The following is a 23,552-nucleotide window of genomic DNA, read 5'->3' as shown; positions in this document are numbered from 1 at the left end:
TACTCGTTAAATCATAAAAATTACATAACAGAATCTTAACTTCACAATAGTCTTAAACAACATAATTCATACAAATAAAAGTGAAATGGATAAGTTGATAAATGTTCTACATTTTTAAAATGAACTCCTTCTTCTTTCAAAAATCATGACCTGAATTGACTTGATTCCTGCAATAAAAAATGAAATAAATCAGCATTCATAATGACTTATGGCATAACAAATGCAATGATGCAGTTTGCACATGTGAGAAATACATATTTGTACCATTATCTCTTCAATCCCTAATATTTGAGTTGTCGTTGATGTACTCGCCTCATGTTGTGCTGTACTCGCCTCAGGTTGTGCTCGTCCGACCCGTTTTCTCTTGAAAATCTTTTCCTTCCTCACACTACGAGGACGTCCCTTTGTTCTTTGGATTATCGGATCGTTTGGGGTTCTACCCGGTAACAAACAATTACCTGTTGTGGGTGCCATTGTCTTTGCTTCATCTTGAATCCATTTTTTTACTGACTTGTACTTGATTTCACTTAAAGAAGCCATGTCTGCGACAATGGTGAACAAGTTACATAACTCATCATATCGAAGCTGCTCAGTTGTCACAATCCATCCCTCGTAATTGATTTTGACTCGAGAATGACATCTCCTCACATCTTTCCTCCACCGAGTAAATATGTAATTATCTGGAACCAAATATTGACCACTACGAATGAACACAATTATTACATGCCTGCATAATATTCCTCTAAATTCATACCTGTAGCATGTACACTTCACTGACAATGTTCCTTCAACAAATAAAACCTTAAAAACCACTTTTTTCCTGCAGTTCTCACCAAATGCAATATCTTCTTCCACATTAAAGACCTTCGAATCACCAATATTCTCAACATCCAAGATCCCACAGTACATCATCCCACATAACTCACTTTGAAACTCCTTGAATTTCGATTCAGTGTATAATTTCTGAATCTGTTTTTCCATTTCAAATGAAGTTACCAATTGTAGCTGCTTGTGCAATGAATTAAAATCAGCAAGACTTTCCTTCTCAACCTTGTCCCTCAATGCGTTGTTGTATTGCTCCACAAACTGCTTAAGAGTTGTCTTAGAGTGGACATAACCATCAAAAAATGCATTAATACTCTCACTCCTCTGAGTTGTTGACATACCTGTTGAAAAAATATTTGTTATAACAAGATAAACAACCTAATCCATTGAATTGTATCAATGGTATTGGATATTTCATTGTTAATACTAATGGAACTAACAAACCAATGCGTATAAAAACTGTGGCAAAAGATAATCCATTTAAAAAACTAATGGATATATTTGTTCCATTAATAAAAATAAATGGAGGTAGTATAACAATAAGGTAAAACTTTAGTGTCCAGTAATACCTGCCCAAAAGAATTTCTTCACATATATTGGGACCCACATTTCCCTGTCCTCATACAAAGATGACAACCAAACATTGTCTTCCAACCGAAACTTTTCAACCATCAATTTCCAACCACATTCAAACTGTTCAACACTCTGAGAATCAAATATAGCATTCCCCATAGCATAAGTTATGCGAACGTATTCCTTAAAAGACCCAAGCTTCTCAGGCACCTTCTTCAAGATATGCCACAAACACCACCTATGCCTGGTACGAGGAAAAACAATTTCAATTGCACTCTTCATGGCCCTGTCTTGGTCCGTTATGATCCCTTGTGGAGCTACGTCATACATGCATGTAAGCCAAGTTCTAAACAACCATATAAATGTGTTTGTGTCTTCATTAGAAACTAAACCACACCCAAGAAGAATAGATTGACCATGATGATTAACACCTACAAATGGGGCAAATGGCATGTCATACCGATTTGTCAAATATGTAGTATCAAATGTAACAATATCACCAAATTCACGACAAGCAGCTCTACTACGTGGATCAGCCCAAAAAACACTTTTTAACCTTCCTTCCTCGTCCCAATCTATCAACGAAAAAAAACCTTCATTCTTAGATTGCATCTTAGCAAAATAACCCTGTATTGCATTAGCATCGCCTTCACCCATTCGTATACGCCTCACTTTAGCAATAAGATTACGAGTATCCCTTTGCAAAAAGGGTAAATTGTCATGCCCTCCTGCTGCAATAACTTGTGCACTGTGGCTCTTGTTAGGCCTAATCCCAGCAATATCATTTATAACCAACTGTCTCTGCACATGTGGATTAATCTCCCTATTGCATAAAAAATACCTTGCTTTGTTTGGACTCAATGCATGATTATGTTGGTCCTCAAACGAAGTTATCTCCCATTTCCCTTCTGCTGCTGATATTCGAGCTCTTAACCTAGCTTTGCAACCATTCTTTTGAGTCGGACGATGACTTATAACATTCTTGGACCGACTAATTAACTTACCTAATATTTGACATGTAAATATCAGATAATGCAACGAATATAATCACTTTTAAACAATGAAATATGATATTCCATTTATATAAATCAATGGAAGATATACACGTTTGAACAAGCACTCACCTGATCTCCCACAGGTAAATGTAACATACTTGCACATTCCATCTTTGTCCTTATTTGATGTTCTTCGTTTCACAGGAAATCCATTAAGTTCACCATATTTCTTGTATAAATCAAACATTTCTGTCTCACTTTCAAATTTCATTCCAGACGCAGGAACAATATCTTTAAAATCAACTCCCATAGTATCCAAATGATTGCCAACCACCTCAGGGCTTTGGTAGTTGATGACATTAGTAACTTCAATATCACCCAACGCATAACATTCATTATCCACCATTTCATTACTGAGAAATCAAATGAAAATATCCATTAATTATGTATTCCACTTATATTTTCAATGAAATATCATATAAGTGCCAAATAATACAGTTGATATTCAGTTATCCACTAGTTTTAACAATGGAATAACGATTGAGGTGCATAATTCCATTTGTTTTCGCCATGTGATCTAAGGAAAAATTAATGGAATAACGATTGAATGGCATAATTCCCTTTGTTTTTGTTCCATAATACAAGTGTTTTTCAGTTATCTATTAGTTTTTACTATTGAATAACGTTGACAATCATGAACTATCCATTATACCATTGATACCCTTCTATACTCATGAACTAATCGTCTCTGTACTCATGATATAACTCCATTATCCAGATACGAAACCCATAACAACTCAACAACAGAAAAAGCAATCGCATAAACCATAAAAGTAGAGAGAGTGTATTTACCCATTTGAAGCCATCAAAAAAACTCTTAAGTTTAACTTCGCTTCGAACACTAGCTGATAATCTTCAATGCGGTACTAAGAGAACTTCGCTTCGAACACTAGCAGAAGAAATTTGCTTCGAACTTCGCTTCGCTTTCAAAAGTTGAACTTCGCTTTGAAGACTAGCAGAAGAAAGTTGCTTCGAAACCCAGCTTCTTATTTCAAAACCTTTCTTGACGTGACTCGTATACGGTTCTCGACTCTCTACCCCTAAAGCTACTAATAGACAAATTTTGAAATTTACCAAACATCCAACCTGTCAAATGACATGGCATTGCCACATCAGCGCCACATGTAGTTGGGCTACTTTGGGTCACCAGATTTTGGGCCCTATATCATTTTCGATAATATTTTTCCTCAATCTTACATTTTCAAGCTTGTCATGTGAAAGCCTGGATGTCATTCACACAGTTTCATTCACCTCTCACTTCATTCCATTAATTTCGGCATATATTGTTGGTCAAAGTTGTGGAACACTACTTTAATTATGTCATGCTAGTTGTTTTGGGAAGAAGAAAAAATTAAGTTGGTCACGCCAGTAAAAGAGGAGGAGGAGGAAGAAGAGGGACTCACTAGAATGTTGTCCACATGTTTTAGTTCAAGTGCGGTGCATAGTTGCCATGTTTTTCTTTCTTGGGGGGGAGTTGGAGGTTGAAATGGCCTTCCTTCATGCCATTTACAAAGAGGTGTTTAAGAAACACACCTAAACTATAACCTTTTTGTTTTATCATAAATTCATAGGAGTTGGATTGATTCCATGTATTTCGCCTTTATTTGTTATCATATCCCTTCAATCTCTTCCAAGACTAGACTGCGACCAACTCATTCATTGATCATTGAGCCATTAAGAAAAATTAGGCACACATGACATACTTTCTGTGATATACTATAGACAATCATTAATAAGTATCCTTAGAGCATCCGTTACCGATACCCTTAAAGAAAATTGAGAAATCTGCATGAGATTCTCTCCACTCATTTTAATGGGCTTCTTGGGCTTGGGCTTATGAATCTGTCAAAATGATATTGTCAAGTCCACGATAAATTATTGGTTGGATAGGATACTAATTTGGGCCACAGCAATCATGACTGGGCCTTTTCATGGCAACTCCAACTGGAGCACATAAGAAATGTGGGCCATATCGTAAAGGTTAGAAGTTCCGTCCTCGGAGTCTCGAACCATGCAGAACCCAATTTCGGTTTCGAAATAATCTCCAATATCGTCCAAGTATACTGTAAATTGGCTTTTTCCTGTTTATGTTTTTTTAATCATTAATTCTACAGGCAAACATAAAAACTGTTAAAACCATTTTTAATTAATTTTCGAAGATAATACCAAAATCATGCAGAAAAATTGGTGACCGTTAATTTGGATGGTTCTCTCCCCACTTAGATGAGATTATGACAAATTGTTAACATATATATATATATAGATAATTTCAGTTCCTAATCATTAGCAATGCGTTTTCTTAGAATAGAAAATCCTATAAAACTTTGTAGTTAAGTGTGCTTCCGCGAGAGCGTTATTGGGATGGACTCTTGGGGAAGGCAAAGAGCCATGAGGATATACTGCGATAAATTTGTAGTCAATTCTTAACAAGTGTCTTTAGGGCATCCGTTATCAATACTCAAACTGTGATGAGGCATATTCTTGGAGGATCTTCAATTAATGTGAATATGTTTGTAGTTCCCAAGAGATGTGGTCGCATCTGTCCAAACATAACAACAATCCGCGGCCTCTCCAACGTAAGTTTTAATGTCTCTTTGTATGTGTGCGTATAGGGAGGAACAGAGAGTGAGAACCTGCTCCATCTTCTTCACCAAATACATGCAGCCAAATTGGTTACAGTTAATTATTTGGATGATTCTATATTTCTATCGAACTTATATAAGATTATGACAAATCCAGATTTATATAGGGTGTTTTACTAGAAAAATATATATCCAGCTTATAAGATTGCATAGAAATCTAAAAAAAATAATGAAAAACCAAATAAATAATTAATTAATAAAGAAAAGAAAAACTAAGCAAGCTGTGGGGTGCGGCATATTCTTGGAAGATCTTTGATTATCTTGTTGGAGTTGCCAAGAGAGGTGGTCGAATCTGTCCAAACATGACAATATCCCCCGGCCGCCTCTCCGACAAAAGTTTTAATGTCTGTGTGTGTATAAATAGAGGGAGGAACTGAGAGTGAATCAGCTTCATCTTCTTCATATTCGTTCAAAACATTCACTGGTTCTGTATTTCTTGTTGGATCGATGTGCTATATATAGCTTCAAGAAGAATCATTCTCCATCAAACCCGTGTCTTGTAAGTGTGCGAGTTATATATATCTATATAATCTATTATGTATGTGTGTGGTTTTACATTGTTGTTATATCCATATAATGTATTATTATGTTTGTAGGGGTTTTAGGCCCAAAACGGACAATATTGGTCTATGGTGTCTTGGATGAATTTTCTAACATAGTATTAGAGCGAAGACTCGTGTTCGCTTGTTGGGTTTGGTATAACCTAACCCACAAGTAGAAGAAAGTGTTGAAGACTTTATCCGACATTGGATTGACATAATCCAACCGAGTGGCATCCAGTCCCTGGTTTTCTTGGCCTAAGAACCAATGGCAACAATCTAAGAATAACAAAATCACGAGGATCTTTAACTTAAAGTGGATAATATTGGCCAGTAGTGTTTGAGCTGGTTTTTTCTAACAGTTTTGATGGAATATTTCATTTGAAATAGTAATCAAAAAAATAGGGTAAGCTTTTTTGAACTCATATTTGAAGTTGGAATGTGTGCATATTTTGAACCCAGCCATGATGGTTAAGGGTTGGAGGCTCAACAAGGATAGAGATCCTGATGAGTTTTGTCTTTAATTTGACTACTGATTTTCTTGTGTCTGGTCGTTATATTAATATAATGACAAAAAGACATTTATATAAAGTATAAACTTAATAAGAGGGACGCATATACTAGAATTAGTATAGCTTTTACCCTGTAGTAGATGCTCTATCCATCTTTACTAGAATAAAAAATCAGCAGAACTAAAATAACTTCTGATTTTATGTCACGCCAGCCAATCGTTCTTATCTTTTTTTTTAGTACGGAAAATAAGTCGAAATTGTTGAACATGGGATTGAAATGGTGACCTTCGCATGTACAAAGAGTTACACAATCAATTTTACCATTGCAACCAAAATGATTTCTTTTCAATCATTGTTTTGTACTTTTGATTTATATAATGTTGACGCAGCTGCAGGGTCAAGTTGCAGCTAAAACAGGGAATCCACTATCACAACTGTTTAGTGCAGAAAATGGAACCCAATGGAAAAGATGTTGCAGAGAAGTAAGCAATACTTTCACTTCTTTCTTCAGTATCTTTCTCTGGTTTGCTATGGATTGCTAGTCTAGGCTTTTACAATTGGGGTTTGGTGTGTTTGTAGGTATGCAGTGGTGACAGGAGCAAACAAGGGTATTGGGCTTGAGACAGTGAGGCAGCTCGCATCAACAGGGGTGAAAGTGGTGTTAACAGCTAGAGATGAAAACAGGGGAATGGATGCCACTTCAAAGCTTCACCAAATGGGTTTCACTGATGTGGTTTTCCATCAGCTTGATGTGTTGGATCCACTTAGTATCCAGTTCTTGGCCAAGTTTATACAAGACAGATATGGAAGACTTGACATCCTGGTATGATCTGCTTGCTATTAGATATCTAGATCTACCCACATCAAGCTTCATTTGCTAGACACGGTCCATGAGATTTTCTAATCTGTTAAAAGATCTCATGTCGGAAAGATGTGAGGATTCTAAGATTCTTTCTTTTTTATTAGGACAAGCACATCTTTAAACAATTAAGTATTTTCCCAGCTTAATGAGTTGGGCTTAGCCCACTTGTTGAGTTCGGGAGAAACAAACCTGTGAAAGTAATCCGATGTATTCACGGGAATTGAAAACCTAACACGGACAATATAGTTGATTGTTTGGGGTGTGATTTCTGACATTATCTTCATCTGGGTCAATTTGATTGTTTCATTATTATCTGCTGTTCTGAGATTGTTTTCATGGACTCTCTGATGCTTCAGTTGCTGATTTGATGCATCAGACCAAGAATGTTTATTAACTTTAACAAATTTATGTGGATAGTCGGATGATTATACCAATTCATCTAGTCATCTAGTAAATTTTACATGGACATGTGGAGCTAGACCTTTTCACAAACAACTTGTGTGCATAATCTCTTAACAACCAGAAGAAACATAGCAAATGTAGCAAAAGAAGGGAAAGCCAAAAGAAAAAGCTATAATTGTAATAAATGACTGTAATTCATTCAAGGAAAATAGATTCCTCTCAGTACCCGCTTTGCGACTTGCAGTGAATTGCTACCATGATTTATGCAGGTTAATAATGCTGCAGCCTCTGGAGTTGTAGTGGATGAACATGGCTTAAGGGCCTTGAACATTGATCCTGTATCTTGGGTAAGTCTTGACCTTATATGATCATCCTTGTTTATTGAAAAATGTAGACTGAAAATCCCAAAACCAATTCTTTGATCAATGCAGCTCTCAGGGAAGGCAACCAATGTGGTTCAAGACGTGATGAAACAAACTTATCAAGCAGCACAAATATGCTTGAATACTAATTACTATGGTGTCAAAAGATTAACAGAAGAACTTCTTCCACTACTGCAGCTTTCCCCTTCTGGGGCAAGAATAGTCAATGTCTCCTCTCTTAGGGGTGAATTATGGGTAAGCACAGCCTCAACAACTTGTTTTCCATGTGTTTTTTGTTTTCATTTTCTTAAAAAAAAAGTTCCTGAAAATGTGTTTGGTTGTCCGTTTTAGAAAATACTGAAAATAGAAAAGTAACTAAAAGCACTTGGAAACAGGAAGCGAAAAATATATGTTTTCTGTTTTCCGTTTCTGGAAAATGAAAATAGAAAACAAACCAAAAAGATTTTGTTATCGTCGGTTGCCTCAGCGTCCTTGTTTCGATCAATTTCCTCATGAAAGTATCATTTTGCAGAGAATTCCGAGCGAGAAAATAAGGCAAGAGCTTGGAGATATAGAGACACTGAGTGTGGACAAAGTGGATGTGATCCTGCAGAAATTTTTGCATGATTTAAAAGAAGGTGCACTTGAAGCCAATGGATGGCCAATGATGCTGCCCGCTTATGCCATGTCTAAGGCCACCCTTAATGCCTACACTAGAATTATTGCCAAGAAGTACCCCAATATGCGCATAAACTGTGTTCATCCTGGCTATATCGATACTGATCTGAATTGGCATACGGGGATACAGCCAGTGGAAGAGGGGGCTAGAGGTCCAGTCAAGTGTGCTCTTTTACCTGATGATGGTCCTACAGGCTGCTACTTTGATCAAACTGAGTTGGCTGCATTTTGAGCTAACCATTCTCATTGGCTGCTACTTTGATCAAACTACCATGTTATTGAGTTATTCACCAAATAAAGGCTCTGTTTGATAGAGCGGTTATGATTTTCAATACTAGCTTAAAAGTTGTGCAAAAACAATCATAATAAAAGCTGTAAAATGTTTGTTGAAATTTTTAGATGATGATAGCTCATAAGCTGTGAAAATTATATTATATTTATTATTAAAATTATTTTTTGTATTAAAAAATTTCAAATTAATTATAATCTAATATAATAAAACAACATAAAAGAAAAAATTAAAATTAATATATATATATATATATGTTGGATTGCTTAACTATCCAACAAAACAAACTGATTGCTTAACTGTCCAGAATCTCTAATTAGAGCTTTTTTTTTGCCAGCGATACCACTGGACCGTCCCACCAAACAAAGCCAAAATGTATAAAAGCTTGATGTCTCTGGCCAGACAGAAAGTAATGCGATATTTAATTGGTTGAAATGACATAAATGTGTAAGTAACAGAGAAAATACAGAGTATGACAAAAAACTTTTACCGGTCAGGCAAATGCCATAGTTGCATACCAATCCCAACAGTCATCTTTTACTTCAATTTGCACAAATTTGAACGGCTCATGAAGAAGAAAGTCAAAATGTTGGAATTGGTTAATTTCACTCTGGAAAGCAACCTAAAGGTAAAAGGATCATAGTTGGCACAGACTCAAAACTAAATGCCAACTCTTTATTTCCACAAGGTTTTATCAAAGTTTTCGGTACATATTATTATCTCCGCAAGGTTTTTCATGTCCAAACTTCAAGTTCTCTCCAGCCTTTGGCACACTAAAGGCTGACACGCTCAACAAGAGGGTGCATTGCACAATTTTTTACGCGAAGTATAAGACTTTCTGAGACTTTTTGGTTGAGACTTTCTGTATATGCTGGCTGTTGAAGTAGAGAGATTCAACTTCTAAATCGTTGGTCGTACAGTCTCCCATTTTCTGTCACGGAAATAAATCTTGAATATCAAGGATATCAGCAAGAACACCAGCTGCTGTGGTATCATTGCCAGCTCCAGCACCTTGAATAACCAAAGGTCGTTCATTATAACACCGGCTGTATATCTCCAGCTGTGATAATAACAGAAGAAAACAGTCACATGTATGCGTATATAAGTGACCATACTGTTATAGTAGCCAGAAGCAACTTAAGATTGCAGGTGGACTCATTAAAATGGAGCAGCATCATAAATCATTATGATCACTGTTTGATGAAAAACCAAGCCATCAAGTATTCAAGTTGCCATAAAAGCAAATTCAGACCTAAATTCGTAAAAATCATATGCACACTTTCTCTTGAGCTGGATGATATCCCCAATTCTTCCCTCAACGTCGTTGTTTAAGTGAAATTAGGAAAGATTGTAAGGAAGGAAAAAGCGAGAAAACAGAACTTTGTGAACCTATATCAGCATTCATGCTCCAAGGAAGTTATCATGTTCCTGAAGGTATTGAGAAAAACAATTTACCACATTGTCACTTCCTCTTAATCTTCCCAATGGAGAATTCTTAGGAAGCTCTTGAATACCAACTTCACACCTGCCAAGTAATCAAACATGAAAATTATGATAGAAAAAAGTTAATAAATTGTTACTAAAAATCAATGTAAGTCGGTATGGCAGAGGCAGAAATGCACATGCATTTACAAAATCAGGGACAATTTCTGTTTACGAACTTCGTTCTTTCAATTACATACAGGTGATAAATTAAACTAAAGACCAATAAACGACCTATTGCTATCACAACCATCATTGTCAAAATAGTTCAATTTCGCAACAATAGAAATTTCTGTTAATTAAGGTCATCATAATCAGAAAGATCCTGCCCTACCAAAAACTTTTTACGGATGCGATAGAAAGGCACAATGAACATTCTGCATGATAGCATGATAGAGGCACCGCTACACTACTTTATAATATTCTTTCAGTATCTTGGACACACAAAATTATACTCAATATAACCACAATATAACTTGGCTGGCGAATTTACCATAGCTGTTGAAAGTGGTATGACCCGGAACAAAATGCATATCATTTTTACATTGAGCAGGCTCATGGAGCGTAATACCTATGCGAACCATTTAGCATACTGGAAGCACAGTATGTTTATTTTATTTTGAACATCTCTTTTTCTTCGTTCAGAATATTTTTGTAGAAAAGAAAAGTAAGCATCATTGTATTTCATTCACCCATGACAATTAAAAATTCAGAATTCAGCATAGCCGAATTATTGATAAGACATCATATGAATACCTTGAGCCCTCTATCACACAGACATAGCGAAGGACATTGCCATTCAAAGAAGCCTTATTAACTCTCTCTTGGATATCATTATCAAGTGATACAAGTCCACTGCTCAAAAAGTCTTCAACTGACTTTACATTGGGACCCATATCTTCAGGGTACAAGCTCTCAATCTATAAAACAGAACAGAGATGACAATTACAGAAAACAGAGAGAGTTGAATGAATAGCTTGTTAATGCAGAAGAAGAGATTCAGGGTTGTTAAACATTTTTTGTAACACTTCAAAACAATCACTAAGCCAAAAACGAGAGCAAAAAGATCAATTTGGCACTAACCTTAATGTCATCCAAATTAATCCGATTGCCAAGAAGCCGAGCAAGAATCAAAGCCTGTTTAAATCCACAAAGAACAAGTTCAATGGGTAATAATAATTTATAATTCATGTTTAGCTATGTCAGCATCATATCATATATTCTCATCAATGAAATGTCAGCATGAATGGTGGTGAATATAGTTATCCACCTTTACTCAAAGTTGTGCATCCAACTGCCAAATGACTAAGTCAAAGCTAAAATCAATTTACAGATCAAGAATACCATCATTCAGAAACTCCAATCCATATGACCTGGCCTACACAGACCATAGCAAAGGTTTTTAAGGGATTCCATATGCTGCTAACCACAATATGGATTCAAAGATGGCATATTGTTGTATGAATTAAACAGTTTCTTTAGATCAAATAGATAAACTAGCTCAATAATCATATAACATGCTGAAGACTTGATCAAAGAATCATCAAAATCATGATTAATAAAAATCAACAAAGGGAACACCAACGTAAATATTCATATCAAAAATGACCCAACAGATGGCATACAATTCAGCTTGTCTTTTTTCTTTTTTTCTTGAAATATATTTGGTTAGTAATGATGGCAAACATTTAGTAATGATCGCTAAGTCGCTAACTAGAAACCTGATTAAACAAAACAATTTATGTTCAATTTGACATGGAAATTAAGCAAGTGATACAGACCTTCCTGGCAACATCCATCCCACTGAGGTCATCGCGTGGATCTGCAAAAATAATATGTAAGTTAAGAACCAGTACCAACATTAAATGAACGCAGCTCCACAACACCACTTTACCTATTAGAAGTTTCAACAAACTAATTTAATTTCAGTCCCAGAAAAAGTACAATTGCTAGAATGACCCAAAACAGAACTTATAATGCAAATTATAACAACCTGGTTCGGTGTATCCCAAGCTTTTCGCAGCATTAACAACCTGGCTCAACGGTTTACCATCTTCAAGTTCACTCATCACATATCCCAATGTACCTGTTACAAATATTTCCACGTGATACAAAAATTAGAACAAAAAAGCATAGAAATGTTGTTGAAATAGAATAAGAGAAAGATAGTAAAGTTCCAAGATAAAAATAGTACCACTTAAACTCCCAATAATACGATGCACTGGATCTCCGGACGAAAGTATGCGATTTAAGGATGCTATAACTGGTAGGCCAGCACCAACCTACATGAAGTAAATATAAAATAAGTTGACTTTGCTTACAACCTTCGACTATTGTGGAGTTTTTTAGTAAGACAACCTGGTAAATGGCAGCCCTGAAAAGAACTTCACTTACAGTTGATTCATGCCGCAAGCAACGAGGATGTGCTACCAATTTGTCATAATCATCCTGCAGTGTATAGCACCAGAGAATTCTCATTTTTCATGTATAACCTCATACAATATTTAAAGCATGAATTTTATCATTTTGAGTGGGACCTCAGAAATAAATTGGACCCACCACCAAAATTACAGAGTTACAATGTCAATTCCATGGAATATCACCAATTTCAAGGCTTTCAGCAGCAAAAAGAATGCATAATTTTCATTTCAAATGGACCCAGTTGAATTAGCAAATGTTAGATCAGGTGTTTCATGGAGCAAGGAATAATCATGCAAGTGCTGGCTTCCCTTGGGAACTAATAAACATTATTTTCCTACAAGAACATATATATACTATAACTTTTACCATTGTTGCTGTAAGAGGCTTCTTATTGGCCAGGACTATGCAACAACCCAAATTGACTACTTGGGTTAGCATTCCAATAGTATCAGAACTAGCAGAACAATCCACAAAGGCTAGACCTGTTGCAACAATGACAAATAAGGTCACATTCTACGGTGACAACTACAAGATTCTCATAGTTGAAGAATTACTCCGATGTTTTCTATAAGTTCATCGTGTTAAATTTTGCGGCATTTTGGCTCTTAGAAGAAGGCACAAACCTGTTGATTTACCCAAAAGAGATGCAACACCTATAAGTTTCTCTGTTAACCCCGGTTTAGTAAATACTCTGCACTCTCCTACATAGAAAAGAACAACAACAAATAAACATAAGAAATTTACTAAACTTAAATAAATCCACGCTACCATAACAAGGTTGTAAAGAATTACCAAATTGATCAGCCGTCGATAGAGATGAACCATCCAACTTGACCCGACAAACTTCTGATAAAAAATTATCATTTAGCTCCATTGTAAGCATATCCGGCGCAACAACCAATGATTTACTGTCACACACTCCTACAACTCGAAGGTGGAGTCCCTGCCCCACAAGTATAGCATATTGAATACATGTAACAAACCGCACATGGGAATATCCACCAACATAATCTAATGTGAGATAATGATACATGTATCTGTATCATGTTACATGTCTGCCTGGACATATGCTCTAGACATGCCGATGTAAGGTTGGCTGTACCATTGAAAAGCTAAATTATAGCTCATTAAGCTTAAATCAGATCATGATATTAGCAAAAGCATTTAGACAACTTCATCTAGTAGCTGAAATGATCAAATGCAAAAAAAAAATTAATAAATAAATAACTGGCTAGACAATGGGATAATGGGAGATGGAGCTAAATCTCTATCTAGCAATTACTCATGCCTGTTGATCCTAATACGCACATCAAATGGAGAATGCATAAACTTGAGGTTACTGGGATGCTCAATTATTACATTTGGCTCACATGGTTGTATTGCTACTTAAACAAATAGAAATCAACAAAGAAAAATAAACCCAGTTACTTGCGATCCTATTTAATTCCCTCTATAACAAAGCGAACCCTTTAGGGTTGAAGCCTGGAGGGAGTTCAATCTGAAACTAGTTCCCAGAAACAAAGTTGATAAAAGTATGTTGTGAGACTTGAAATGTAACCTGCTTGGCGTGAAGGGATCTGCAAGAGACAATGTGTTCGAGGAGCTTGCGCCCAACACCACCACAGCCCATCAGAAGTAGAGGTATACTCTTCATGGTGAGATTGGGTTTAGACTTTAGAGAGACTGTTGATTCCTCCAATTTCTGCTCTTCAGGCTTTGGGTTTTCGCGAGGCTGTGCGGCGGAAGAGATCAGTGGTGTCATGCTGATTTGGATCCGAGACAGGTAACCGGGTCACGTATATGGATATCCAATACCCAACGTAAAGCCGTAACGTACAAAACGGAAGTAACTTTTGTGATTTTAGCGTCATGCCGGGTCCCATGACCCATCCAACTCTTTTGCACACCACCTTGGTTTTTGTTTTTATTTTTATTTTTATGTAAGGGTTTTTTTTTTGGCAATTTTGTGGAGTAATATTTATTCGAAAACTAATGGTTGCATATTTACTTTTTTAGATGACAAAAATAGATGGTTTCATGGTTTTTGTTGACATTAAACCGCAATCACTATTCTTCAAGTATATGCTGAATAAATCTAGACTCGTAGAATAACTCGTAAATCACACTTGTGTTGAGTGTTAGTTGGTAGTAAAGTGTATGTTATTTATGCTTCTTTTTTTTTTACAAAGATTCAATCCTCTCAAGAGGCAATGAACACACATATGAATTTTCCATGATTTTGTCTGACGTGTAGTTTGTGGCACACAACCCTACGCTCTTTTTTCCTTCCTTCCTTCCTCCCTCAAATTCGGATCACTTCTTTATCTTTACCTAGAAGCGTCGATTATCACTTCTTTATCTTTACCTAGAAGCGTCGATTAGTAATTTTTATTTTTAAAATTTGGAATGGTTATCGGATGCATTCAAATTTCAAATGACAATGAATGCGGATCCATCGTACAAACACATTCGTGCTAAGTAAACAAATATGCATAGGTTTATAATAACATGAATTGGACTTTGTAAAAAACAACATATACTAGTAATAAAGACATACTTGAAACCTCCGATTTATAACTCTCATTTTACTTTCAAATTATGTGGAGTATTAAATTTTAACTGGATCCTACATGTATATTAATAAAATTATAATCAATGATTATTACACATGTCACTCATTTTACTCTAAATTCTACGAGGAGTATTTGATGTTAAATAAATTCTTATTCATAATTAATGACTATTCACAGATTGTAGTAAAATAGGGGTGAGATTCTGTAGCATTGCCCTTGGTAATATTAATTTTTACAGAAATAGATATCATATTTTACATTTATTGGGGCGGTCAGTTTAAAATAAAGGCGCTCGATCACGGCCGCCCAATTTTCTATTTTTTCTTTAAGCGAACTTATTTAAGACGGCATAATAGATTAATAACTGAAAAGAAAAAAGTAACTGTAAAATTTGGGGACGTAATTGTAAAATTTGGTAATACTTTTTAACAGCGAAGTTAGGGTTTCACATTCTCTCTCTCAATCAAAACCATGATCAAACTTCTCAGTCTCGCACTCTCACTGCACCTGCCTCACCGAATCATCCCTTACTTCATGTAATAATCCCCGCCTCAATTTTTCTCAAAGATTCTCCGTTGCAGTTACAGGTGCCTCTCTTTCTCTGCCTCTTGCTATACGTATGTTGTTGCAGTTGCCAGGCTTGTATTTCTTGCATAGATGAATTAGAGAATTAGGTTTGGTGTCCAACTTTATGTTTGCTTGAGTTTGTTAACTGTTATTGCACTTGTATGTAAAAACTCAACATATTCATGTTTTTAGAATACTTTTATTCGCACCAGGCAAGCAATTTTTCTCATCGTTTCATCCATATGTTTTGTGTATGTAAGTACCGAGACTTATGCTGAGATAGGTGTAGATATAGCTTTTGTATGCTTGAATTGTATATGTGTAGTGATGACAAGAGGCACAAGTTTAAATGCATGTTTGTGTGTTTGTATCCCTACATACAATATACATGCGCTCTCTCTATACATACCACACACACACAGAGTTAATTACTGTTCTCTTATTGGTTATGGTTGGGATCCCGACTATATGCGTAGTTTTCTTATAGCTTTATTTTATCTGGTTTCTTTTAATTTGTTGGTTGTTTAATTGATAAGTTGGGTCACTTTTTTTATATCCCTTTTTGGAAATTTTCAGAACTACATGTTTCTAGATATTACATTATGTTTTCCGTTTTTTATGTGATATACAGATTTCAACAATTATTGCTTCTCCAACAGGGAACAAAACATCTGGGGCACTGCTACTGAGTTGGCTGACAAATTGAGATACCAAATAAAACTTAGTATTGTACAGTGGTTTGCTTTGGATGTTCATGTGATTGATATGGAAGGGGGTGTGGGACATGGTGTGATGGCGGATGATGGAGATGCTGAGCCTAATGAGGGTGGAGAAGCAAACAGCTTTGGAAATGCCTCAGCCAATGACGAAGATGGGATTGCTGGGCCGCACGAGGGTATGGAATTTGATTCTGAAGATGCTGCTAAGACGTTTTACCACGAGTATTCCAGACGCGTTGGTTTTAGCTCCAAAGATGGTCAATGTAGACGCTCTAAAGATGGGACACTTGTTGCTTGGGATTTTATGTGTGGCAAAGAAGGCTCAAAAAGAAGAAATGCTAATACTTGTGATGCAATGCTTAGAATAGAGTTAAAGGGTCAAGGCAGATGGATTGTCACAAAGTTTGTGAAAGATCATACCCATTCCTTGGGAAACCCTAGTAGGGTGCACAACATTCGGCCCCGAAGGCATTTCGCTGGTGCTACGAAGAATGTGACTGAAACTCAGCAAGGAGGAGGGGTCGTTCCAAGTGGTGTGATGTATGTGTCCATGGATGGAAACCGTGGATCCGTTGATACAAACCATCATGGAGTTAGGAGCACTTCTTCGGTAGAGCCGAATCGACCTGTTAAAAACACTGGGATGATGAATTTTGTCGTTCGACCGTTTGCTCCAAAGAGGACTTTTGGAAGGGATGCTCAAAATCTGCTGGACTATTTTAAGAAAATGCAGGCAGAGAACCCAGGTTTCTTTTACGCAATACAACTTGATGAAGATAACTGCATGGCTAATGTGTTCTGGGCTGATGCAAGGTCAAGGGCGGCTTACAGGCATTTTGGTGACGCAGTTACACTGGACACAAGGTGCATAGTGAACCGGTACAGAGTGCCATTTGCTCCATTCACTGGAGTGAACCACCATGGTCAGTCAATTTTGTTTGGTTGCGCAATACTACTTGATGATTCTGAGGATACTTTTACTTGGCTGTTGAAGACATTTCTCACGGCAATGAATGATCGTCCGCCTGTTTCTATAATCACTGATCAAGGCAAGGCCATACAGACAGCAGTTACTCTCGTGTTTCCAGAAGCCCGCCATTGTATTAGCAAGTGGCATGTCTTACGAGAAGGCCATGAGAAGTTGGCTTATGTGTCCCTTGCGCATCCCAATTTCCAGGTTGAGCTTTATAATTGCATCAACTTGACCGAAACTATTGAGGAGTTTGAGTCATCTTGGGATCACATCATTGATAAATATGACCTCAGAGGACATGATTGGCTTCAATCGTTGTATAATGCTCGTGCTCAGTGGGTTCCAGTGTATTTTCGGGGTTCTTTTTTTGCTGTAATATCTCCAGATCAAGGATTTGAAGTATCCTTCTTTGATGGTTATGTGAATCAACAAACAACATTGCCTATGTTCTTTAGACAATATGAGAGAGCCTTGGAAAATTGGTTTGAAAGAGAGATAGAAGCAGATTTTGAAACAATTTGCACCTCCCCAGTTTTGAAGACTCCTTCACCTATGGAAAAGCAGGCGGCAAATCTTTATACAAGGAAATTTTTTGCGAAATTTCAGGAAGAGTTAGTTGAAACTTTCGTATACACTGCCAATAGGATAGAGGGTGATGGAGCTATTAGCACATTCAGGGTGGCAAAATTTGAGGATGACCACAAGGCATACATTGTTACATTAACTTATCCTGAAATTAGAGCAAACTGTAGCTGTCAAATGTTTGAATACTCGGGCGTACTCTGTCGTCATATTTTGACAGTTTTCACTGTTACAAATGTTCTTACATTACCATCTCATTACATCTTGAAACGGTGGACAAGAAATGCTAAGACTGGAGGTGTAATAGATGAACATAATGGGGACCTACAGGGCCATGAGTCTTTGACATCACGGTATAACAACCTATGTCGGGAAGCCATGCATTATGCTGAAGAAGGGGCATTAGTTGCAGAAACCTGTTACATAGCATTAGGTGCTCTCAGAGAAGGTGCAAGGAAGGTTGCTGTTGTAAAGAAAAATGTTGCCAGAGTTGCACCCCCTAGTTCACAGGTTAGTGGGACTGGTTATGATGACAGGAAGACTTCTACATCAGCGTCAGACACAACCCCGTTGTTATGGCCTCGACATGATGAAGTGTCAAGGCGATTTAATCTGAATGACGCTGGTGCCCAATCTCAATCTGTAGCTGATCTAAATGTTCTGCGCATGGCCCCTGTGTCCCTTCACCGGGATGACAGCCCAAATGAAAGCATGGTATTATGAATTTTTTTTATCTTCATTAGTCTTGTAGTTTTCACACAAAAGTTAGGTATTGACTCAGTTATATATTTGGCCTTATGCTCAGGGGGTTTTTCCTTACCTCAAATCAATGACTTGGGTTATGGAGAATAAGAATTCAGTGCCAGGGAATAGAGTTGCTGTCATCAACTTGAAGGTATGTTGAGATAGGCTGACACCGTAAAAGAAGTGGGACACTATACTGTCCTTAACTTACTTCACAATGGAAAAGTTCATTTGATATTTTTCCACCTAGACAGGACTGCTTGTATTTATGTAACTTCTTGAAGTATTTCAAAGTTTATTCAGATGTTCGTTGATTTGGGATGCTATAGATTAGTTATGCAAAATAAAATGAAAAGTGGACCGTAAAGCATCATAGTAATGCCTGCCAGGTGGTGAAGGCCTAATTGTATATCTATTCACTTACATCTGCTGCAGTTGCAAGATTATAGCAAGACTCATTCTGAATTTGAAGTTAAGTTCCAGCTCTCAAGGCCGAACTTGGAACCCATGTTGAGATCTATGGCATATATTAGTGAACAGCTTTCAACACCAGCTAGCCAGGTTGCCGTCATCAATTTGAAGGTATCTAAATCAAATCTCTAAACCCTTGGCTGAAACAAACCGTCTGAAAGTGATGAAATATTGTTAGAACTTAGAAGTATTCTTACAGAAGTTTTCGAATTTCTCAAGGGATAAGCATGTACTTCTTTTTTTTTGTTTTCCTGAAGAAAAGAAGGATCCTTTTTGATTGTTTTGTCAAGTTTGAAGTTGTTCTTGTCATGAATTGTGTATAAAAAAAATATCAAGGAAAGATGTCACACTATAGTTGTTAACTCATTTATTTATGTTTGTCATTGGAATGACTTTTTCTCAAATATTGGCTGTGGTGGCTTAGGATAGCAGAAGCAATCTTCTTTTTTAGGACTCTGAAATTTTAATCTGGTATTTAAAGGTAAGAAAGTTATAGGGACTTGGGGTTTTTATTTAGGTAAAGATTTGGCAAACATGTACGGTGAAACAAGCTGACGACATTGAGATGTTGGTGCAAGGGTAAGAAAAGTTGAGATAATTACAGCAGAACTGTAAGGGGTGAAATGAAAAGGATGTGGAGGGAATTAAGAAAAAAGATATGACACTATAGGATTAGTTGAGATATGATTTTAGATTGGAATGTATGTTTGGAGGGGAATATGCATACTTTCTTTTGTGGATGCTGTAGCAGCTGGCCCTAAATTTTTTGGGATTAATGCTTTAACCATTTTGATGATGGTACAGAAAAGGAGGGTTTTGATTAGTTTCTGTAACTGAAAATACGTTGCATCCTTTACAATAGGATTTTGCAGTAGTTGAGTATTTGGTGGTCAGGTAAGATAGCTGGTTGAATGTTTTTGGGTTTTATCATGATGGTTGAAGGATTCTAAATGTCTGCCTTTTTGGGTTTGGGGGTGGGGGTGTTGTAGTGGCAGAGTTGAATATAACTTAATTTGAGCTGCGTAGAGTTGTTTGGTGAAGCATGATATCCTTTTATGGCTGAACGGGTCACAAATAGGAAAATTTTAGGTGTGATACAGAGTTTAGTGGAAGGGTCCCAATCAAGAAGAAAACATGATAATGTGAATCGTAGTTTTCCATCACATCCCTACTCATGGGAGTAGAACTATTGCATGTATATTTTCTATAGTATTGATTTCTTGAAGGATTGAGATGGTGATCTAATTTCTTTCATGGTTCTGTTGTTGCCCTTCATCTTTTTTCTTCCCTGTTTAGCATATAGTTAATTCAGTGGAGGTACTCCCTCTTCATTCATTTCAGCTTCAAGATTCAGAGACAATCTCAGGAGAGTCGGAGGTTAAATTTCAGGTGTCCAGGGATACATTAGGTGCTATGCTGAGATCAATGGCCTACATCAAGGAGCAGCTTTCAAATGCTGTATGCACTCTCTTCCTATTTTTATTGCGACTTTGCTGCTTCTTTTTTTTCATGGATTCCAATGCTTCCTAGGTTTTCTGACAAGAAAAAGTAATTCAGTTAAACCTCCTGCAAATAGTATTTTTGCATTAAATGTTTTGTGGATTATTTGACTTGATATTGAGTTTCACTGGAAAAATTGATGTTTAGAATGGAAGCGGTAGATCTAAAGCTTAAGACAGAGATGCAGTGTTGTTTCTTTATTTGCAAAATCGTTGCTGGGAAGAACACAGTCTCACGTATCTAGAATGGATAATCCCATGTCTTGGTCTCATTTTCCAACACTACAATACAGTTCTTCTATTGGTCTTGTATCATGTTTTTGGAATTATTTGTATTTGATGTTCATGTTAAGCCTCTTCTCCAAACCCGAAATGGTCACCATCGTTTTGGTTACCTGTCTACTATGTTAAGCTTTTACATGGAGCTTTTAAATTTTAGTTGACAGATCCAATCTCTTTGTAGGATTATAATTGCAATCGGGTCACTTTGATGGCTGATGCAGTGCCAAATGCCAAGTAGTATTTCATGATGTGCAGGATTGAGTACCTGCACAATTGACGAAATACAAGTCAATAAATTCTCGATATGTACAAATCTTCCAAGTGGATTGTTTATAATATTTCCCTTCATTTAGCCTATTTATTTCTTTGTTGATCCATTGTTGATTTTAAGCTTGGTTACAAAAGGCTAGCTTACCGTGACTGTCGTGAGCTACATGGTTTGCTGATATCATATTTTCTATGTTTGACTCTTTGGGACCGTTACTGTGGTTTTTTTTCCCCCTCATTTGGACATCCTTTGGAACATATGAGGGAAAATTTGAGGTCATTAATGTTTCAAACAGGCCCAGTTCAATTTTTATAATTATCATGCTAATTATAATATTGGACTGTTACTCATGAAGAAAATCAAGTGCTATTTTTTTTTAGGGGATAATATAAATGATTTTTTTTGGGTGGGGTGGCTGATTTGGCATGTTTATTGATCAAAGATTTGAAGTGCTCATTAATTTGGTGAAATGGGTTTTTGTTCGTCTTTTTGTGGATCCCGTGGTTGGTTGATTTGGCTGGAGAGTGCTCCTGTGGGTATCATATTGTGGATTTCCTTGTTGGCTGGCATTGAATCTTAGAGGTTCAGTTCCATTATACATTGTTTCTCTGTTTGTGATGATAACTTTTGGCACTACGCAAAAAGAATTTGAAACCACTGTTAAAAACATTGCACTGCACCCAGTTGGGAGTCCAAGTCCGCACATTGATGATGTCTTTGATTCTTCTTTGCTATCTTTCCTTTAGATGACAGGCACTGCTCAACTGATCAAAATCCTGTTGGTAACTTTTAGGACCAGAATAATGCAAATCAGTTGGGGTTTTTACCTACCTACCAATTTCTGAAGACTTATATCAATATTTTCCCTAAAATTTCATCTGGAATGAAATTCTTTAGGAATTTTCCTAATGGCCCTTCACCAGGTGGTCAATTATGCTTTGAAGATAGGTTAAACGGTGTGGTAGGGTCTAGGTTGATAGCAATTATTAGATAAAGAGCCTGAGTCACATAAACATAAACTGGCCGTTATTAATCTTTATTTGACCTTCCGCAGTTGTTATTAGTGTTTCTCATCACCTGTTTAATTCAGTATTATGATAGTCTGATAAATAATGCAATTTTTTACAGTTTCCTTTTGTTATCTGTGGTAATGTTTGTAACTACGCGGGATGCCCTTGGTGCTTCGATTGATTTAGATTGGCAGCTTTACAGTCAATGACTTCTTAAGTCCGAATTATTATTTCATATAACATAGTGTGTTTTTTTTTTTATCTCTGCCCTTCCTGTTACTTTTAGGCTACATTACCAATCACGGAGAAATTTAATTTTGGCAGGCTGAGACTCAACCCGAGCCACGATCAAAGAAGCAGCGGAAATAAACATATTGATAACTTATCACAGGTTTGTTGACTAACATATCATGGATGGGAAAGTAGGCCATTGGAATGTCTGAGTCGCACTCTCAGTGAGTTGGGTTTGCTCCACTTTTCTTCTCCCTTTTTTTTTTTTAAGTAATTATTTTTTTGTTGTTGTTGTGTTTTTGTAGCATTATTTTCGTTCAATTTCTCATCGCTTCTTCTGGCATGCGAGTTTGTTGTGTAACATATTTGTATATTTGACATGTGAAATTGAAATCCAAGGGGCATTAGTAAGAAGCATTTTGCTTATTGAACTCTTCTTGTGATTGGTAATTCTTCTCGTAATCCCAATAGTGTGCATGTTTGTTTCGTTCCACCCTCTCTCACTTGAAAGCAGTCTCTGTATTTTTTGCCTTCAGATTGGAATGCTGATGAAAATAGTAGAGAATGTTATGATGGCATTGGAACAAGTTCTCAGGTCGATCATGAATAATTTGTTTATGCTACTCGAATTCCATTAGATTATATTTTATATGTTGTATGCACGCTGACGTTTTTATACAAGTGTCGGTTTCTTTGATATATTTTCAGAAATTAGTTTGCGCAAGTGAATTATGATTTTGATAAATTTGTAGTCCCATGCTCTGTTTCTTGCATTCTTTGATATCATTGTAGATAAGTAGTTTTTTACTCTGTATTTGAGAATGGCAGACGGTAGTATGAATGAGTCCAGGGCCTTCAGGCACTGCAAGAGCTGCCAGTGGAGTCCACCTGGCACTTGGCATGCTTCCACTCCTGCTGGCGATGCTAAAGGAACTAGTCAGAATTGAGAATGTTTGACAGAGCAAATTGTGCAAATGGAATGAAGAAAGTA

At 36.7% G+C, this 23,552-nt stretch overlaps 4 protein-coding genes across 9 annotated transcripts; 2 read left to right on the top strand and 2 right to left on the bottom strand.

The window, feature by feature from the left end:
* LOC119979938 (protein FAR-RED IMPAIRED RESPONSE 1-like) lies at positions 1 to 3,578 on the bottom strand. Of its 2 annotated transcripts, XM_038822559.1 has the most exons (6): positions 3,329 to 3,578; positions 3,246 to 3,280; positions 2,523 to 2,806; positions 1,395 to 2,402; positions 265 to 1,166; positions 1 to 167 (listed from the first exon to the last, which is right to left on the bottom strand). In XM_038822559.1, exons 2-6 carry the CDS (start codon positions 3,257 to 3,259, stop codon positions 144 to 146), a joined length of 2,232 nt encoding a protein of 743 aa, XP_038678487.1. In that variant the 5' UTR covers positions 3,260 to 3,280; positions 3,329 to 3,578; the 3' UTR covers positions 1 to 143. The 2 variants fall into 2 exon arrangements, with proteins under 2 accessions (XP_038678487.1, XP_038678496.1); XM_038822568.1 differs by lacking the exon at positions 2,523 to 2,806.
* Positions 3,579 to 5,548: 1,970 nt separating this feature from the next.
* Positions 5,549 to 8,782, top strand: LOC120015828 ((+)-neomenthol dehydrogenase-like). Of its 2 annotated transcripts, none has more exons than XM_038868350.1 (6): positions 5,549 to 5,594; positions 6,536 to 6,628; positions 6,726 to 6,969; positions 7,680 to 7,757; positions 7,842 to 8,027; positions 8,305 to 8,782. In XM_038868350.1, the coding sequence occupies exons 2-6, from the start codon at positions 6,597 to 6,599 to the stop codon at positions 8,680 to 8,682; spliced, it is 918 nt and encodes a 305-aa protein (XP_038724278.1). In that variant the 5' UTR covers positions 5,549 to 5,594; positions 6,536 to 6,596; the 3' UTR covers positions 8,683 to 8,782. The 2 variants fall into 2 exon arrangements, with proteins under 2 accessions (XP_038724278.1, XP_038724277.1); XM_038868349.1 differs by lacking the exon at positions 5,549 to 5,594 and adding an exon at positions 6,423 to 6,448.
* A 608-nt stretch (positions 8,783 to 9,390) lies between these two features.
* Positions 9,391 to 14,417, bottom strand: LOC120008038 (bifunctional aspartokinase/homoserine dehydrogenase). 3 transcript variants are annotated; one of them, XM_038858546.1, is made up of 12 exons: positions 14,201 to 14,415; positions 13,435 to 13,585; positions 13,266 to 13,343; positions 13,009 to 13,124; positions 12,616 to 12,669; positions 12,416 to 12,503; positions 12,215 to 12,307; positions 12,003 to 12,043; positions 11,305 to 11,358; positions 10,978 to 11,141; positions 10,195 to 10,264; positions 9,391 to 9,799 (listed from the first exon to the last, which is right to left on the bottom strand). In XM_038858546.1, exons 1-12 carry the CDS (start codon positions 14,402 to 14,404, stop codon positions 9,674 to 9,676), a joined length of 1,239 nt encoding a protein of 412 aa, XP_038714474.1. In that variant the 5' UTR covers positions 14,405 to 14,415; the 3' UTR covers positions 9,391 to 9,673. The 3 variants fall into 3 exon arrangements, with proteins under 3 accessions (XP_038714474.1, XP_038714481.1, XP_038714488.1); XM_038858553.1 differs by having other exon boundaries at positions 9,666 to 9,799; positions 10,129 to 10,264; positions 14,201 to 14,417; XM_038858560.1 differs by having other exon boundaries at positions 9,690 to 9,799; positions 10,120 to 10,264; positions 14,201 to 14,417.
* A 1,228-nt stretch (positions 14,418 to 15,645) lies between these two features.
* Positions 15,646 to 23,258, top strand: LOC119980774 (protein FAR1-RELATED SEQUENCE 3-like). 2 transcript variants are annotated; one of them, XM_038823574.1, is made up of 6 exons: positions 15,646 to 15,802; positions 16,442 to 18,770; positions 18,862 to 18,951; positions 19,236 to 19,382; positions 20,613 to 20,729; positions 22,655 to 23,258. In XM_038823574.1, exons 2-6 carry the CDS (start codon positions 16,548 to 16,550, stop codon positions 22,697 to 22,699), a joined length of 2,622 nt encoding a protein of 873 aa, XP_038679502.1. In that variant the 5' UTR covers positions 15,646 to 15,802; positions 16,442 to 16,547; the 3' UTR covers positions 22,700 to 23,258. The 2 variants fall into 2 exon arrangements, with proteins under 2 accessions (XP_038679502.1, XP_038679498.1); XM_038823570.1 differs by having other exon boundaries at positions 15,650 to 15,802; positions 16,414 to 18,770.
* Positions 23,259 to 23,552: the final 294 nt, after the last annotated feature.

The sequence above is a fragment of the Tripterygium wilfordii genome, chromosome 2, assembly GCF_013401445.1.
Source record: "Tripterygium wilfordii isolate XIE 37 chromosome 2, ASM1340144v1, whole genome shotgun sequence".
Classification (NCBI taxonomy): domain Eukaryota; kingdom Viridiplantae; phylum Streptophyta; class Magnoliopsida; order Celastrales; family Celastraceae; genus Tripterygium; species Tripterygium wilfordii.
The sequence above is the reverse complement of the archived record's forward strand: the minus strand, read 5'-3'. Positions and strand labels throughout refer to the sequence as shown.